Source organism: Vespa velutina, chromosome 7, assembly GCF_912470025.1.
Source record: "Vespa velutina chromosome 7, iVesVel2.1, whole genome shotgun sequence".
In the NCBI taxonomy this organism is placed as follows: domain Eukaryota; kingdom Metazoa; phylum Arthropoda; class Insecta; order Hymenoptera; family Vespidae; genus Vespa; species Vespa velutina.
In genome coordinates this window covers 4,336,191-4,352,715 of record NC_062194.1, presented here as the reverse complement: position 1 = coordinate 4,352,715, position 16,525 = coordinate 4,336,191, and the positions used below count along the sequence as shown (strand labels likewise).

The 16,525-nt window shown below is 31.7% G+C and overlaps 1 protein-coding gene across 4 annotated transcripts; it reads right to left on the bottom strand.

Moving 5' to 3' along the window:
- Positions 1-1,009: 1,009 nt before the first annotated feature.
- On the bottom strand, positions 1,010-14,652 carry LOC124950588 (excitatory amino acid transporter 1-like). 4 transcript variants are annotated; one of them, XM_047497524.1, is made up of 9 exons: positions 13,813-14,089; positions 10,964-11,104; positions 9,829-10,127; positions 4,634-5,034; positions 4,365-4,559; positions 4,084-4,267; positions 3,581-4,009; positions 3,250-3,384; positions 1,010-3,153 (listed from the first exon to the last, which is right to left on the bottom strand). In XM_047497524.1, the coding sequence occupies exons 3-9, from the start codon at positions 9,846-9,848 to the stop codon at positions 3,012-3,014; spliced, it is 1,506 nt and encodes a 501-aa protein (XP_047353480.1). In that variant the 5' UTR covers positions 9,849-10,127; positions 10,964-11,104; positions 13,813-14,089; the 3' UTR covers positions 1,010-3,011. The 4 variants fall into 4 exon arrangements, with proteins under 4 accessions (XP_047353480.1, XP_047353479.1, XP_047353477.1 ...); XM_047497523.1 differs by lacking the exon at positions 13,813-14,089 and adding an exon at positions 14,443-14,652 and having other exon boundaries at positions 9,829-11,104; XM_047497521.1 differs by having other exon boundaries at positions 9,829-11,104.
- Positions 14,653-16,525: the final 1,873 nt, after the last annotated feature.

Genomic DNA, 16,525 nt, shown 5'->3' with positions numbered 1-16,525 from the left:
CGAACCGGGGCGGCTGCTGCCGATGCTTTTCTCTTATTACAGTGTGGCAAACCGAAGCAAACCTTTGGTCAGGACAATTTTTCGAGCGGCGACTACGTCCTTTGTCTTTTTCCTTTGAATGTAACGCCAAGGAGGCAATGATCTTCGAAAAGAAAAGAGAAATGTGTTCTTTGATTTTTTTTATTGCGTTTCATTTTTCTCTTTCGATATTATAACCAATAAGGGAGCTGTTCTACTTCTTAGTCATACGTAGTCTCGGACGCGCCAATAGCGTTCTTATCAGCTTACGCTACAAACGATTTTATTGGTGAATCAAATCTTCACCTATTGCGTAACTTTAAACGTTGATTATGATTGGACATGTATTTCTTACGTGGATTAAAAGATACCAACCGTTACAAATATTAAAAAGGAGAAATTTATAAAATATTGCAAAACGTATACTATAGTAGGAATATTAGAAAAGTAACAATTGTAAAGTTATTTTATATCCTTCATTATGTAAGTCCGATTATTCATATTTGCATTAGATAACATTTCAAATTTTACTTTCGATTAACTTCGACGGATATTCCTGCTAATTATTTCTAAAGTTGGAAACTACGATGTGATTGGCTGAAGTAAGTAATACGTAACACAATGTATATCTATCTAGATATTACAAAGATACGATCTGTGATTTTGTAAATAGAGTATTTAATAGAATCAAAACACGGTACTTTCGTAAGCAGAAGTAGTATTTTAAACTCTTGAGGCTATTGTTTTTTCGAATGAAAATTTACTATATACATACAATGTACATGAAATCAATTTATTGATAATTAAAGGTAAGATTTTGCACGTAAATATTCCAAATGACCTTGTAATAACTTACTATAATATACTTTAAATGGAAAAAAAAAAGAAGAAGAAAAAAAAACTATTATAAATATTTATATGGATGAACGTAAATATTAAAAATATTAATTTCTTAATATGATAGAGACTGTTATTATACATAATTTGCATGTAAGCACAACAATTATTTATTTATAGGGATGACTGTACATAATCTTTAGTTTTGCATCTATGGCATGTTTATAAGTAAAGGTGCAGATCCTATTTTTATACAGAGATGTGAATTATAAATTACATTATACATTAATTGTTTTAGATATTTGTTACAATTAATTAAAAACTATTGATTAATGTTATCTTTAAACGGTCCATTTCTTGTATAGTTTTGAACATAACAAAAAAATGATGAACACAATAGAGTTCATTAAAAGTAGTGTTAGTAATATTTAATGGCACCGATATTATTTTTTCTAATCGTTTATATTATTTATAAATGAATATTTGTATTATCATAACTACAGTAGGACATAAATTAAATAGGTTATCAAGATTGATCAATATTGAATAAGTTGAAACTACCTATTGTATATTATAAAAGTATTTTTCACATATATGACTTAACTATGTATCTCAAATGATAAAAGCTTAGATAGATAAAAAGCCATAAAATTAAACCTTGCTTAATAAAAGTCCTACTGTATTTTGATATTTTTCTTAAATATTCACAATAGTGGCTAAAAGATAAGAAAAAGGTATAATTTTGATTATATAATTGAAATGCAATAAATAAGATCACCAAAAGGTAAATGATAAAACAAATAAAAAGAAATTTCTTAGATCACTGGTTAGCGTTTCTATTATTCTCTTATAAACAAAATGCTATGCAATTAAATGATAAAATTATATCACACATTATTTGTAATCTTTATCAATGACTATACAGAATCAATATAAAAATATATTTCTAGTATTTGTTTAAATTTTTTTAATAAAATTGAATACATATAACGTAAAATAGAAACACAATGTTTATAAAATGTAACACCAATGAATTTTTTCTATAAATATTTTTCAAGCATCATCATTTAATTGCAATATCTTTATCACTTGGATACGTTCAATATATTTATGTGTAATGTCCGATAATTACATATATTATTACTATAAATTTTAACATTATTGGAATGGACATTAGTTCTCATAATTAAATCTGGTAAAATCAACATATTATATTAAAGCGTACGCACGTGCATATATAATATATATATATACATATATATGTACGTATGTATGAATTTGCAACTATTTATCATCATATTACAAAAATACTGCTCTAAATTAAAATTGTTACATATGTAATGAGTACGCTTATATACTTTAGTACTATAATAAATAATAAAGGATCAAGAAATGCTGCAATTAAAAGTTTATCTATATAGTTTTTTAAAATTTTTTGTTGAAATTGTATAGAAAACCTTCTACTATCTTTGCCACTCAGTAAATGTATATAATATTTTTTACATAAATATCCTAACTTAATTAAAATAATGTTAGAACCATAATCAATATATTTGATTCAAAAGAATATGCTTTATATTATCAGACAAGTAGATTATAGAGCATTATAGAGCAATTGAGTAAACGAGTATTACCGCGATTATTGTCGTTATTATATTGCTATTATATCTAACGCTAAATCCAGAACGTAAATGGCCATATAATGACGATTCTACTATTAATTAATCGCGACTATTATTAATGTTATTACAATTTTCGATATAAACATATATCGATGTTACATAAAAGAGAGAACACATTTAAAATAACTAGATCCAATAGATAGGCAGTATTTTACTGAACGCACACAATAATCGTGATTTTTATATAATCTTTACGATATAATATATATATACATATACATATATATATATATATATATATATATATATATATATATATTCGTTACAATTTTTTATTTATTATTTATTAATAATTATATGCACGTGGGAATTGTGCAGTGAGCCAATTAATCACGTTTCTTTATTTTATTTTAACAGCAAAATCGTTGGAACTGTTGTATAATTTAATAAACAACTATATTAGATCGTAAAACAATTACCAATAAATGCTACTAGGGCATTATTGTATTCGAACTGTTAACACACTTACACATTTCATATCGATATTGAATGGTCTGCTCCATTTTGAGTTTGTCTATGTTGTGGTAATGCTGTTAATTCATTTTTACTTAAATGATTAACGATTCCTGCACCAAGGGAATCTCCCATAACATTTACTGTCGTCCTACAGCGATCCCTGAAAATTACAAAAAATTTTTGTTTATCGCCAGAGAATATCTTTTTTTAAAGACCATTTCTTTCATCGAAGAACTATGAAGAAAAATCCACTTACAATAGCCAATCAACCGCAAGAATAAGGAAGACATCATTCGATGGAAGATGTACTGTGTCTAGAACCATCACCATAGTAACTAATCCCGCCTGCGGGATCCCAGCTGCTCCGATACTTGCGGCAGTTGCAGTAATACTGAAAAAGTCCATGAAGTCAAAAGAGATATTTTTTTTCTTTCTTTTTTTATTATTATAATTACTATATCATATTTTATGTGTGTGTGTGTGTGTGTGTGTGTGTATGGTAAGGCACATAAAATGTACATATATGTAAATTTTTTTGAAGATATTAACATATAAGGAAAGAAAAAAAAAGAATTACAAGATTTTACCTGATCGCCACTAATTGTCCAAAAGTGAGGCTGACTTCGCGAACTTGCGCTATAAAAATTGCGGCTACTGCTTCGTACAAAGCAGTACCGTCCATATTTATTGTAGCTCCTATCGGTAGTACAAATCTGGTTATTCGTGGATCGACGCCGTTTCTTTCTTCGAGACAATTTATGGCAACTGGTAATGTCGCCGAACTCGATGATGTACCAAATGCAGTGACCAATGCCTGTGCCATATTGGATAGATAACGGTAGGGATTCTTTTTTGTTACCACAAAATATAATCCAGGTAGTATGATGAAACCGTGAATGCAAAGGCCAATTAGAACCGTTAGGAAGTACATGCCAAGTTGTGCGACTATTTGTTCCAATGATTCCATTTCTACGATTTTTGCAGCCACCAAAAAAAGTATACCGATTGGCGACAACCTGATAGGACATCAATGAAAATTTCTTTGTCCTAGTAAATTATCAAGATTTTGTATTTGGTAAAAGATTCTTACCAAATTACCCAATTGGTGATTAACATCATGGCACTTGATAAGGATTCGAAAAAGTTCAAAAGTGGTTTCCCTTCCTGACTCATTTTACCTAAAGTAATGCCCAATACGGTTGAGAAAACGACTAAACCGAGAATATTCATACCAGGAATATCCTTTTCGGTGAAATCCCAATTATCCATGTCGTCTATACAAAAAGAAAAAAAAAAAAAGAAAAAGAAACAGAGGTAACAAAAGATTTGCATAATAATAAGTATTAAAAGGCATGCGTAATTATATTTTACCTTGATCGCCGTTCACGGGTTTTTTGACTACTGTACGCATTTGAGAAATACATGCTTGCACCAGATTCGGAGGGAACATGTTCCTAACTAAATCCAAAAGCGTATCAACGGTTGATGAATTTTGTGAAAGAACTTTTTCTTCGTAATTAGCAGAGCTACCTACACCTGGTTGAATAGATATGACCAAAATTATACCTAAAAATAAAGCATAATTATAATTAACCGAGGAATATATTAAAATAAAGTTGATAAAAGAGGTTTGTACCAACCGAGTATAACCGCACTAATCGTTGTGACCATGTAATAGGAAATAGCACGTGCACCGATTTTGCCGCTGAGAGATAAGTCCAAGGATCCAATAGCTGAGATCAAACTTGACATGATGAGCGGCAGAATTAAACTCTTGAGCATTCTTAGAAATAGATCGCCGGCATAATTGATATACATAATCTCACGATTTGTATATCTATCGCTTCGGGAATTCCTTAGGATTATTCCTAAGACAATACCACCAACTACGCCAGCGACGGTTAGTATGGTCAAGGCATTGTGCCTCAAACATGATTGCATTTTTTCCTTCCTGGTTTGTGGCCTTTTACCTGGCTCTTGCGGATAATAGGAGGTCCTTTCAACTACCCTACCTTGCTTTTCCGGACCAGACAAAGGAGATCTATAATACAAAATTTATCTATATTAAATTACAAAATATATAAATACAACTATATAAAAAAAGTAATTCTTTTGTCAAGTAGGAAAGAATTACCATTGTAATTTTCTATGATATAATTATTAGTCATTAATGAAAAGGTTTGCCTAAAAGGATGGGGTAGTTTATTGTCAATTAAATATTGTATAGTCATATCGTTATACCAATTAAATATTATTGGAAGGGTCTTAATACAATATATTAAGACTCTTCCATGATATAATTATTATCTATTAGTGAAAAGGTTTGCCTGCGAATTAGTTTATTGTCAATTAAAAGAGTTTCAAATTCAAGTTCAAATCATAATCAAATTATTTGGAGTATCAAATTTTATTGTAAATCCTATAGCATTTAATAAGCTGTAGTACTTGATAATAACAATTCGATATGTTCGATAATAGACTATATGTTGATTAAATCATGCCATGATCAATTTGAATAGCAAGCAGTAAAATAGAGAAAGAGAGATAGAGATGAAGAGTTCATTGATTGATCAAATCAAACCTGACGATGTATAATGGCCACGCGTTTGATATGAGCGTAACAAACGGAACGCGTCGAAATTAAGTGTGCATTGGATTTAACATATAATTATTCAGTCTTTTGATTTCCTTTTGAATGCGAGTAAATTAAAGATAATGTAGAAATCTTTAACGGATTGAATCGGATATCCACGTCTCTTCAGTTTCTCTGATTTCCTCGTTTACGAAATAGTACAAGTTTATCTCGAATAAACAAACTCCATAAAAAGAGCATGTTTTATATCAAGTCGTCATCGTCATCACCATCGTCGTCGTCGTCGTCGTCGTCGTTGTTAAATTAAATCACATAAGTTGAGTGATTTGCGTTTCTTCGAGGTCGTACGCGAAACGAGATGTATAGCTTATGAAACGAGAAAGAAATCTTTTGCTCATTAATAGACGATTGCGCATCGTTGTATTTTTCTGTGGTATTTCTTATCTTTGCGTAATAAATTTCTTCGATATAATGTGTAATGTATTTCTTATATATATATATATAAGAAAGCCTTTTGAAAGAGAAAATTTTTATAAAATTTTTCAATGTTGATAATCGAGTTTAATAACGTCACATGTGCGTTATTATAATCAAACATTATCTATTTTTATAATGGATCATTTTATCTTTTGCGAAGTTTATAACATACACATTTGTATATTCTATATATCTATACTGTCTGTATATTCACATAAGCTCATTCCCCATTGCCAATGATCAAGGCAATAATATTTGACTTAGAATATTCTTGCTTCCGCAAAGAACCAATATAGAACGCATATAGAACAAACGTCGTCCGGGCCATGGGTGACATTTATTGCGCGTAGGTGGCATACGTACGAATAAACGAGCACACGGATGTCATCCGTGTAATAGCACATCACTCTTATTCTTTCAGTAAGAAAAAAAATAATAATAATAATAAAAAGAAAAAAAAAGAAGAAGAATCATACGATTGATTCTTTCATCAAACAAAATGAAACAACGAAAATCATTAGTATATCTATGTTATATACGATCCCTATAAGATAAAAATATAAAAATTGGGAGTTTTAGAGACGTCGTAATTTCTATCGATTGAAACGTTTATGAATCTGCCTTGATACGAGCTTGGACCATGCGTGCAACCACAAAACAGGACGTGACGACATGGTCGCGAGCGATTGATCGCTTACACGTGTATGCGTGCGTGTTAAATTACTGTCTCGTGACACGTATTAATGACAGAGGGACCGTATAGTATCTATACTATGTGCAACAAGCTCTCATCTACTATCGGTGAATACCCGTGAAAGCTGAGAAAGGATCAATGGAACCCCTCCATGTTAAACGCAAAACCGTTTGGTTAAGATGAGAGAGACCCTGAGCTAGGACTTTTCTCGCTAATTAATTAACTAACTAAAGGAAAAATGAAATACATATATATATATATATATATATATATATATATATATATATATATATATATATATATGATAAAGAATTCCATGTTACTGAAATACAAACTGAATTATAAATCAGAAACAAGATCAAATGAGTCACATGTTTATGTCAACTTGTTTCATTGTTTTAGTAGTATCTACTGTTTACCGATGAAATAGATCTCACTTGTTACGAAACACCCTGTATATAGAATTGACGAGAGAGGATTTACGATATTGTCATATTTCTACTCTACGAATACTTAAGGTCCCTAAGTGTATATAAAGGAAAAAAGTGAAAAAGACTGTCTGTTAAATTACACAAGTACATTTACATTTGTAAAGTTAAGAAAGACATTAGTCAAGCCAGAAAACCAGCCAAACCGGACGAATTGCCAGGCAATCGAAGCGATACGCCAAGGCAAACAAGACTTGCCAAATCTTGGCGTAGAACTTTATTTTTATCTTGGTACATCGACACGCAAACTATTATCGCGTTTTAAAGATGAAGTATCTATTGAATGGTCAAAATATATATAAAACAAAAAAATAAAATAGTTTAATTCAACGTTGACATTTATAAATTTGTGTTTCAATTTAAAGATGCTTATCTCGTTTTAACAACGCTGAGTATACGGACATGCGAGATACATCGTTATTGATGCGTGGACGCTTATGGGCGTTCAAGGCCGCATTTGTATATTCTACTCGAAGGTGGTCATTTTGAATAGGTATTTATCGTAATTCTTCGTGCTCTCTTTCGTTGTTAACTTTCCTCCTTCGTTTTGTTCTATGAATTTAATCGTAAAACGTACGTGTTTGAAGTAACGATAAGGACGATCAATTTTCATGGCTGTTCAACATATTTTTTCAAAGCGATTAAACGTATAATAAATAATTTGATTTGAAATAATTCATGCGCGATGTTTTATTTTAATGTTAATTTTTCAACTTGTAAAGATTGAAATTGAAATCAAGGACGTTGGGTAAGATCACTTCGATTCGTTACTTTCCATTTCATTTGACACAATAAATAAAATTTTATTACGTCAAAAAAAAGAAGAAAGAATTGTTTTCCATCGAATAATTAAAAAAAAAAAAAAAAAAAAGAAAGAAAAAAAGTGAAATAGTTTTAAACATGCGACGAGACATCAGGCTAATCGAATTTATATGTGCTATTTAACGTGTCGAAATATGTTATGTAAAAAAGAAATTCAAACGAACATCTCCGCATTTATTTGCGTACTATGACATAGCGCAGGCCACTAGGATCAAGTTCGGTTATGCACATTACATTTTATATGTACCATAGCTAAACCTATATAACGAGATATAGTTACAAGTTTATTACAGAGATCACTAAAAATTAAACTACACGCGTGTCATAATTCGCGCTAAACTCGCATGAATATGCGCAATGCAATTTTTCTTTTATTGCCTCTATACAAATATTAATAATAATGTTTCAAAGTTACGTGCCAAAATATAGCCAAAGAGAAAGAGAGAGAGAGAGAGAGAGAGAGAGAGAGAGAGAGAAGGAAAAAAGATAAATGTTTTATCAGATCCAAATGAAATAATACAAATTGAACAATCACAAGAAAAATATAGATATGATTCGATCGCGTAAAATTAAGAAGTTGTATTTAAAGAACCGTATAATGGGATTAAAAATGTGAAATTAGAAAATTTACAGAGTTCTTCGTTAATAAAAATGACGATTATCCTATCTAACTGTTTATACTTGATTGAGCATAAAAAATCGCTAACTATAGATAGAAACGTTTCGCATTTAAATTAAACGGGTAATCAACGATTAATTCATGTATTTTTCGTTTCTTTTAATCGAATATAAAGTATATATTATATATTTATATATTACGCATAATCGACGTGATATTACGAAATTTGGCTGTCGATTGACGTTAGGATCCAGTTACGTTATCGATTAACAGCATGTTGCCATTTGAATAACATTAACGATTAACTTTTCCTTTTATAACATTCGTCATTCCATTATATAATCAACATAGCCAATAGATCAAAGAATCTAAACGAAAGGATAGATTTCCTTTTTGATTTATGAAATTCATTTAGGAGAGAAAAAATTTCTTTAGGAGAGACGAGTCTCAAAGGAGCTCGACGTTTTATATAATGATTTCTCGAGAGGAAAGGAAAAAAAGAAAAAATAAATAAAGAAAAGAGAAGAAGAAGAAGAAGAAAAAAAAGAGAGCGTGTTATGCCGATATAAGGAATAGATATATACGTAACGCGTAAGGAATATATATATGTAATTATCCTTGCATCCTTTTTTCGATTTAAATGATATAAATATCGTTAATACACTTTCTTTTCTTTTCTTTTCTTTTATTTTATTTCTTTTTTTTATTTTTTTTATTTTTTTTTTTTTTTTTTAATCGTTTATTTGAGAATGTGTTTTATAATTTAAATATCAGATATGAAAAAGGAAAAGAAGAAAAGGAGAAAGAAAGCAATGCAATTTCTTCGTTCCATGCGGCGCTACACGTGCTTTGGAATTGTGTAATATTTTTATTTTCTAAGAAGGAGTGAGAGAAATTAATAAAATATTTCTACAAAGAACGAACAAGTATTATATTTGAAAAGCATATTTTTAAAAAGCATCAAGCACGTGCACGATAAAGCCGATAAAAAAGGCAAAAAAAAAAAAGAATAAACAAAGATGAAAAGAATGAAAAAGAATAATAAATATATATTCTGTGGATTAACAAAAAAAAGAAAAAAAAAAAAGATGGAGATTAAATAAAAAACAAGAAAGAAAAGAAAAGAAACTTTGTATACGTACAGTTCGGTAGCGGTCTCCATGACAAAATCGTTGTTCGATGAATGAGTTGAGTCGCGAGGTGAGGCGATCGCCGTCAGTCGTTCACATGGAGCGTTGCTTCCGCAAAGCCGGAAGTGTCCGATGCGTGATGCTACTCGACGAGAAGAACGAAATGGAGTGAGTAGGAAGAAGAGAGGAATAAGGGAAGAGGAAGAAGAGGAGGAAGAGGAGTAGATGGGTGTTCTCCTTGTTGCAAATTTCTACTCTTCTCTTGTGCGTGTCCAATAATTGTTACTTCCGAATGTTCACGGAGTCCTTTGCTTTAGATCAGGAAAAAGAGAGAGAGAGAGAGAGAGAGAGAGAGAGAAAGAAAGAGGAAAATAAAGATATATTAAAAAAAAAAGGGATAGACAAAGAGAGAAAAGAAAAGAGATAGAGAAAGAAAGAAAGAAAGAAAGAAGGAGAAGGAGAAAGAGAGAGAAAGAGAGAGAGAGAGAGAGAGAGAGAGAAATGAGAGAAATAGAAAAGATGATATCAAGGCGAGGAACGAGATGTGGTTCGCGAAATGCTTCGAATCGCCGAGAGGATGTTACGCTGATGGGGCCTCTCAATCTGTGCCACCTTGGGTGGTACGATCAGCTATGGCGATCTCCCCCTATAACGACGATCTCTTCCTGCCGCTACGACCTATCCTCTCCTCCCTCCTTCTCCACCTTCTCCTCCTCCTCCACCTCCACCTCCTCCTCCTCCTCCTCCTCCTCTTTCCTCCTCTTGGTCGTCGTCGTCGTCGTCGTCGTCGTAGTAGTGATGCGATATAGACACCAGACAAATACGCGCAGGCGATCACGGGCTACGAGTAACCCATCGAGAAATATCGCACCGGTGGTGAGCGGCTCTATTGTTCGGCTGCTCTCGATCTGTTCACGATCCGCTGGATTCTAACGGGGTTAAACACCACATCACCGTCGATGAACACGCGGGGAACTCGAGATTCTCCTCTTCCGATTTCTCTCTCTCTCTCTCTCTCTCTCTCTTTTTGCTCTCTTTCTCTCTCTCTCTTTTTGCTCTCTCTCTCTCTCTCTCTCTCTCTCTCTCTCTCTGTCTCTCTCTCTTTCTCTCTCTCCCCCAACTTCTTCTTCCGCTTTGAACTTCCCACCTAGGGAGCCGGATCAACGCGTCGATCAACGAGCCGATGATCGACCACTAGGCAAACGGTAACAGCAAACGTTCGTTCAAAGAGACTATCTCGAATGATCTCTTTGCGAAATTACAGGCTCTTCCTCCTTCCTTTTGTGATCTGAAAGAGCAAAATGACTAGATGACGGGCAGATATTAGAGATTAGAAAATTAGATTATTTGTACGTTCACGATGGATGGACTGAGAATTCTGACAATTGATTGATATATTCTTATCTACGATTTGATAGGACAAATGATTTGACTACTTCTAACGATGATAAATTATAATTTTCTTTTTCTTTTGTTTTTATTTTTTTTATTTTATTTCTTTTTGTTTTTTTTTCTTTTTTTCTTTTTTGGTCCTTTTTTCTTTCCGATAAGGATTGTCATCGTTTGTCCTTTAATTGTTTCGGAATAATCGACTTTCTAACATATGATATTTAATAATTCACAAGCATAATCTTGGAATGTTCCTTCTACCATTGAATCGTACTCTCATCTTCCACGATAAGCGTGAAAATTAACTAAGAATAATGAAACGTAGCAGCTCATCGAAGATGACGAACCGAACTATGAAATAGAGCCGGTCACGGAAAGCGGGTCAAGGCTTTGCCATCTTGATTGTTACTACTCCTACTTTTCATCGAGTTATATATTTACCAGAGAGAGAGAGAGAGAGAGAGAGAGAGAGAGAGAGAGAGAGAGAGAGAGAGAGAGAGAGAGAGAGAGAGAGAGAAAGAGAGAGAAAGAGAGATAACCGACGACGGGTCCCTCTTACCGGGACAGTGATGCAATTTGAATCTATTATCTCTTGACTCTCTTGTAGATCCGATTAGTCCGAGGAAGTACGTCCTTTTTTGTCGGAACGCTTGTTAAAAATTTTAAACTATTTAAATCTCCACCGATCCGTTAATGCCCGTTATTTATTAAACTTTCTCACGATCCTACACACGTTATCGAAACATTTTATTAATCCAATATAAATTGCCATATATATATGTATGTATATATATAAATATATATATATATTTATATAAATATATATAGATATATAAGATGAGTCAAAAATTCTCAAAGTGATTTTAAAAATCAATTACTTTTTTTTTTTCGTTACAAAGGCTGTTGCGGCTTTACAATTTGAAAAGAAAAATTGGCCTAAAAAGCCTCAAAAAAGAGTAATAAATTTTTACAATCAATTATCAAGAATTTTTAACTAATTCATAAAATAGGAAAATCTTGACGGATGCATTTTTTAAAAAATTATCATATGTAAACAAGAGTTTTATATATATATATATATATATATATATATATATATATATATAATTTTTTTTTCTTTATATACAATTATTTCTTATCGCTTCATTTTGATAAAAACGATAACCTTTCCATTTCACATAATAATGAAAATATTGTCGATGATTGATCTTCTTATCTTCTCTCTTTCTCTCTTTCGGATTTATACTTAAAAACATTAATGGCGTTCATCATAAATGACGTTAATAGACAGAGACAGAGACAGAGACAGAGACAGAGACAGAGGCAGAGAGAGAGAGAGACAAAGAGAGAGAAAGGAAAAAAAGGAAGAAAAAAAAAAAAGAAAAAAGAAAAACAAAATCAAAGAAAACTGCGTTACATAAGATCGCAAGAGGATAGATCGTAGCAACTGTTATATTCCTTGATGATAACGCTCGTATATCACGCGGGGGAATTATTTCGCACGGCATTTAATTAATCCCCGACAAGAGAGCTGCATCGATGATGCTCTCGTGTGTCGTGTATCAAAGGTATAACGAGAGAGAGAGAGAGAGAGAGAGAAAGAAAGACTGCTGAGAGAGATGGAAACAAAAATGAGTAGAAAACGAAAATAAAAACAAAAATAAAGAAAAAAAAAAAAAAAAGAAAGAAAAAAAGAAGAATGAAGAGTACTACGAGTCAATGATTATTACAAATGGACGAATAAGTCTACTATATGGTCGAATACGCGTTTACAAACGTAAGTACGTGGGGAATTAATGAACAAAGGCTAACGCGCGAAGTACAGCGTTGATAGGTCATCACGAAGAGAAGTAGTCCGTGATCGTGTATTCGTAGAGACATATGTACTCTTCAAATCTGAATACTTAATAATCTTAAATTCTTTCTCCCTGTCCTGTATGCTCGATGTCGAGAATCTCCGTGAATATATTAATTTCTCGAACGGAATTATAATGATTCAAGAAGAAGAAGAAAAAGAAAAAAAAAAACCCGCTTTACCAGTTACGTGTTTTTCTCCCTCCCCCTCCCCCTCTCAAAGATCAATCATCCTAGTCGGTAACCAGTTGCATCATCGAAAGAATAATTATTACAGAATAATTTTAATTTTACGATGAAAAAAGATCGTTCCCGAATGTGCCAAAAATGTGTCTCCGAAGAAATTACATTCTTCCAGCTTGAATTTCGTCGAATACTTGGCGAGTTTGACGCAACAAGTAGATTCGCAATCTTTTAGAAATGTTTCAGGATCGTCGTAGGAAAGAAAAAATTTTGAACAGTTCTTCGGATGAATATTAGAATGTCCTAGAAAGAATTAAAACTGTTTGATAATGACGGAAGCGAAGTGGAAGTAGAAATCTAAATGATAAAATAGTAAAGATAGGACAAACGATGTTAAAGTATTGGTTGCGTGCCAATGATTGTTTTTTTTTTCTTTTTCTTTTTTTTTTCCTTTTTTTTTTTTTATCGACTTCCAACTTAATAATTTGTAACGTGAAAATATATGTGTACGCATGTACGTCAAATACGATCATTCCGATTTCTTTATGAGTTAATAATAAATTTACGTACACGACGAAAGTGCTTCTTTAAATTTGTTATTTTCTTGTCAAACAGGTCGAGGAAATTAACGTTTGCGAAAGAAAAAAAGATTCGTTCTTACGGGTATATGATGAAGGAAAAAAGTAAAATTCACAATTATTGCATTTTATATTCACAACAACACAGTTGTCACGTTATCAGACGCGAGCCAACAGTGAAACAAAGTCGTGGTGGTAACTATCGTAAACGAGAATCACGTTTCTACGCGATGACGATCGCGAGACTGTGCAGCGCCTTCGTTCGAGCTCGAGGTTCGATCCGCGAGTTCGAAAAGCGCGCGGAAAGTGGTGGGAGGTGGTGATAGTCGACTCGATCCTACGAATCTCTCCCTTTCAACTTTCGCGTGATCTTTCGTAAATAAGATGAACGATAGAATAATGTTTCACATTATAAAAAAAAAAAAAAAAAAAAAAAAAAAAAAAAAAAAAAAAAAAAAAAACTATTTTCATTTTTCTATTTATAATATTTTAGTACTATCGCTTATTTATATAATTTATGTATACCTGAGAAGTTGCAATTGAAGTTACATAGTTCTCTCACATTTTTCTTATCTTTATAAGAAATTAATCAGTATAATGCAAATTGATACTTTCTACTTACGTAATAGAATTTAAGATAACAATGAACGTTGTTATCTTCTTCATGAAAAATTATTATCCTCGTATAATAATTTTCTCTCTTTTCCTTTTACATCAAATTAACTTATAACAATGGATATTGTTATAAGTCACGTTAGAAGTGTAAAAATGCAAGTTGATACGGTATCGTCCATTCTGCAATTTCTAGTAATCATTTTGAGGTTGATTCGCGTACATCTTTTATTGTTTACAATGTCAATTTGTGATACTCTTGCTTTATATCAAGGCGTAGAGCCGCCGGTGCAACGAAGCTTAACCAGCTAATCAATTTGTTCTTGCTAAAACGTAATATCAAATAACCGGTTAATTCGAGAATTAAGTGTAGATCGTATTCAACTGCGAAGTATTTTGTGAGAAAAACGAAACAAGGTCGTATGTCAATCCCTTTTTATTTGGCTCTTCCTCCCTCACCTCTTATGTGTGTATTGTAGAAGCTCGTGCGACATGCATGGATGTAACTGCAGGTACGGTGTACCGAGAATTGGATGAATCGCCTGCGACAACTCCGAGTAATTTAAAGTGGAACCATTAATAAGTCCTTGAGCTTCTTCGACACTTATTCGATTGATCCCTGGAAAATCTGTGGACAATAAAAAATTCTAAAACAATCGTCGTACTCTACTTTCAACTAGTAATTATCGATCGATTAAGCAAATAATCTAAAGTAATATTTTGCAAGGTCATTCATTATTTTATTTTTTAGTACAAAACTCTCGATCAATCCTATAGACAATGAGACGGTGATCTAGTTTTTAAATATCGCCACATTTCGTACAAATTTCACAAAACGGAATTGTATTTTAATATTCGCTGAATTATAAATCAAAGAATTTCTTTCTTTTCTTTTTTTTTTTAACAATGATATCACCCTTTTGTTTCCTAATTCTCGCCCTTCAGCAACGACATATATTCAACGTTATCTACTTCTTCACCGATAGTCGAAAGAAACCGACAATAGAAGGAACAATGCGGCATTACAATCGTCTTTTTCACGGATTAAGGTCTAGTGACGATAAAACCTCACGCTACAATAGAATTTCTCCCGTATTTCTATTTTGAAGTAGTTTTATTTGATCTTCATGATAAGGTATGAAACTTACATTAATTTTTTTCTTAATGCCACTAACACTTGATGGTTTTTAAATTGTACTAGAATGATGAATATTTCAGAATTTTATCGATATATTTAATTTTTTTTTGAAAAACAAAATCAATGTGAATGAGAAACGCGTCATATAAACAATTGTTAAATCTTTCAAATTATGTAAGTAAGTAGATTGAATCATTTTACTATTCATTATTTCAATGATGAAAATACACACATGTATCTCTCTTCGCCAAATTATATCGAAAAAGAAGAGCTTAATGATCCTAGATTAATTGCAATTTAGATCACCTGATTTCCATCCATTAAAATAAAGTACTGGCACGCTATAGCTCATAGACCATAAAATGTGATGTTCTATAATCAAAGGCCTTTCGTTTTTAAATGAAGCTTCGTAAGGATCTTCACAAAGTTTTTCACTCCAATTCTCAATTGTTGAAGAATTTTCTGTGTTCATTTCGTTTAAAATAAAATGCTTTTTTTGTCGTACTAAGTATGCTTCCGCAGGAATTTTCTATAAAAAATAAATATTCTTATATTAATAAATATTATTATAAAAAGCAATAGTAAATTATATTCTGAAGTAAATTAATATTACAACAAAGAAAAATGAAATATCTAATTTTTCTTTTTCAAAGTCAAAAAATTTAAACTTAGTCGGTATCTTCCATTATAGTTCACTGATTATGGGAGAGAGTGCGCAACATTCTTGTTACGACTGAAATCATAGTTGATAAAACAGAATTTTATTAATAATTTTAATAAAAATTATTTATTTTTCAAATTTTATATTTATCTTGTAGAATATAAAAATATTATTGTACAATAATTATAATAATTATTTACAATGCTTTAAATTATAATTTTCACATTTTATCGACCATGTTCTGTTTTACCGAATGGAGTAATTAAAGAAAAAAAATTTATAGAGATACTATTT

Bases quoted from the DNA above. Each gene is read 5' to 3' on its own strand.
- LOC124950588 (XM_047497523.1), bottom strand. From the start codon at position 9,848: ATGGAGACCGCTACCGAACT. The intron at 4,560-4,633 runs GTTGGTACAAAC...CTTTATTTTTAG, and splicing joins GATTAGTGCGGTTATACTCG to GTATAATTTTGGTCATATCT. The intron at 3,385-3,580 runs GTAAAATCTTGT...GGACTTTTTCAG, and splicing joins GGACAATTAGTGGCGATCAG to TATTACTGCAACTGCCGCAA.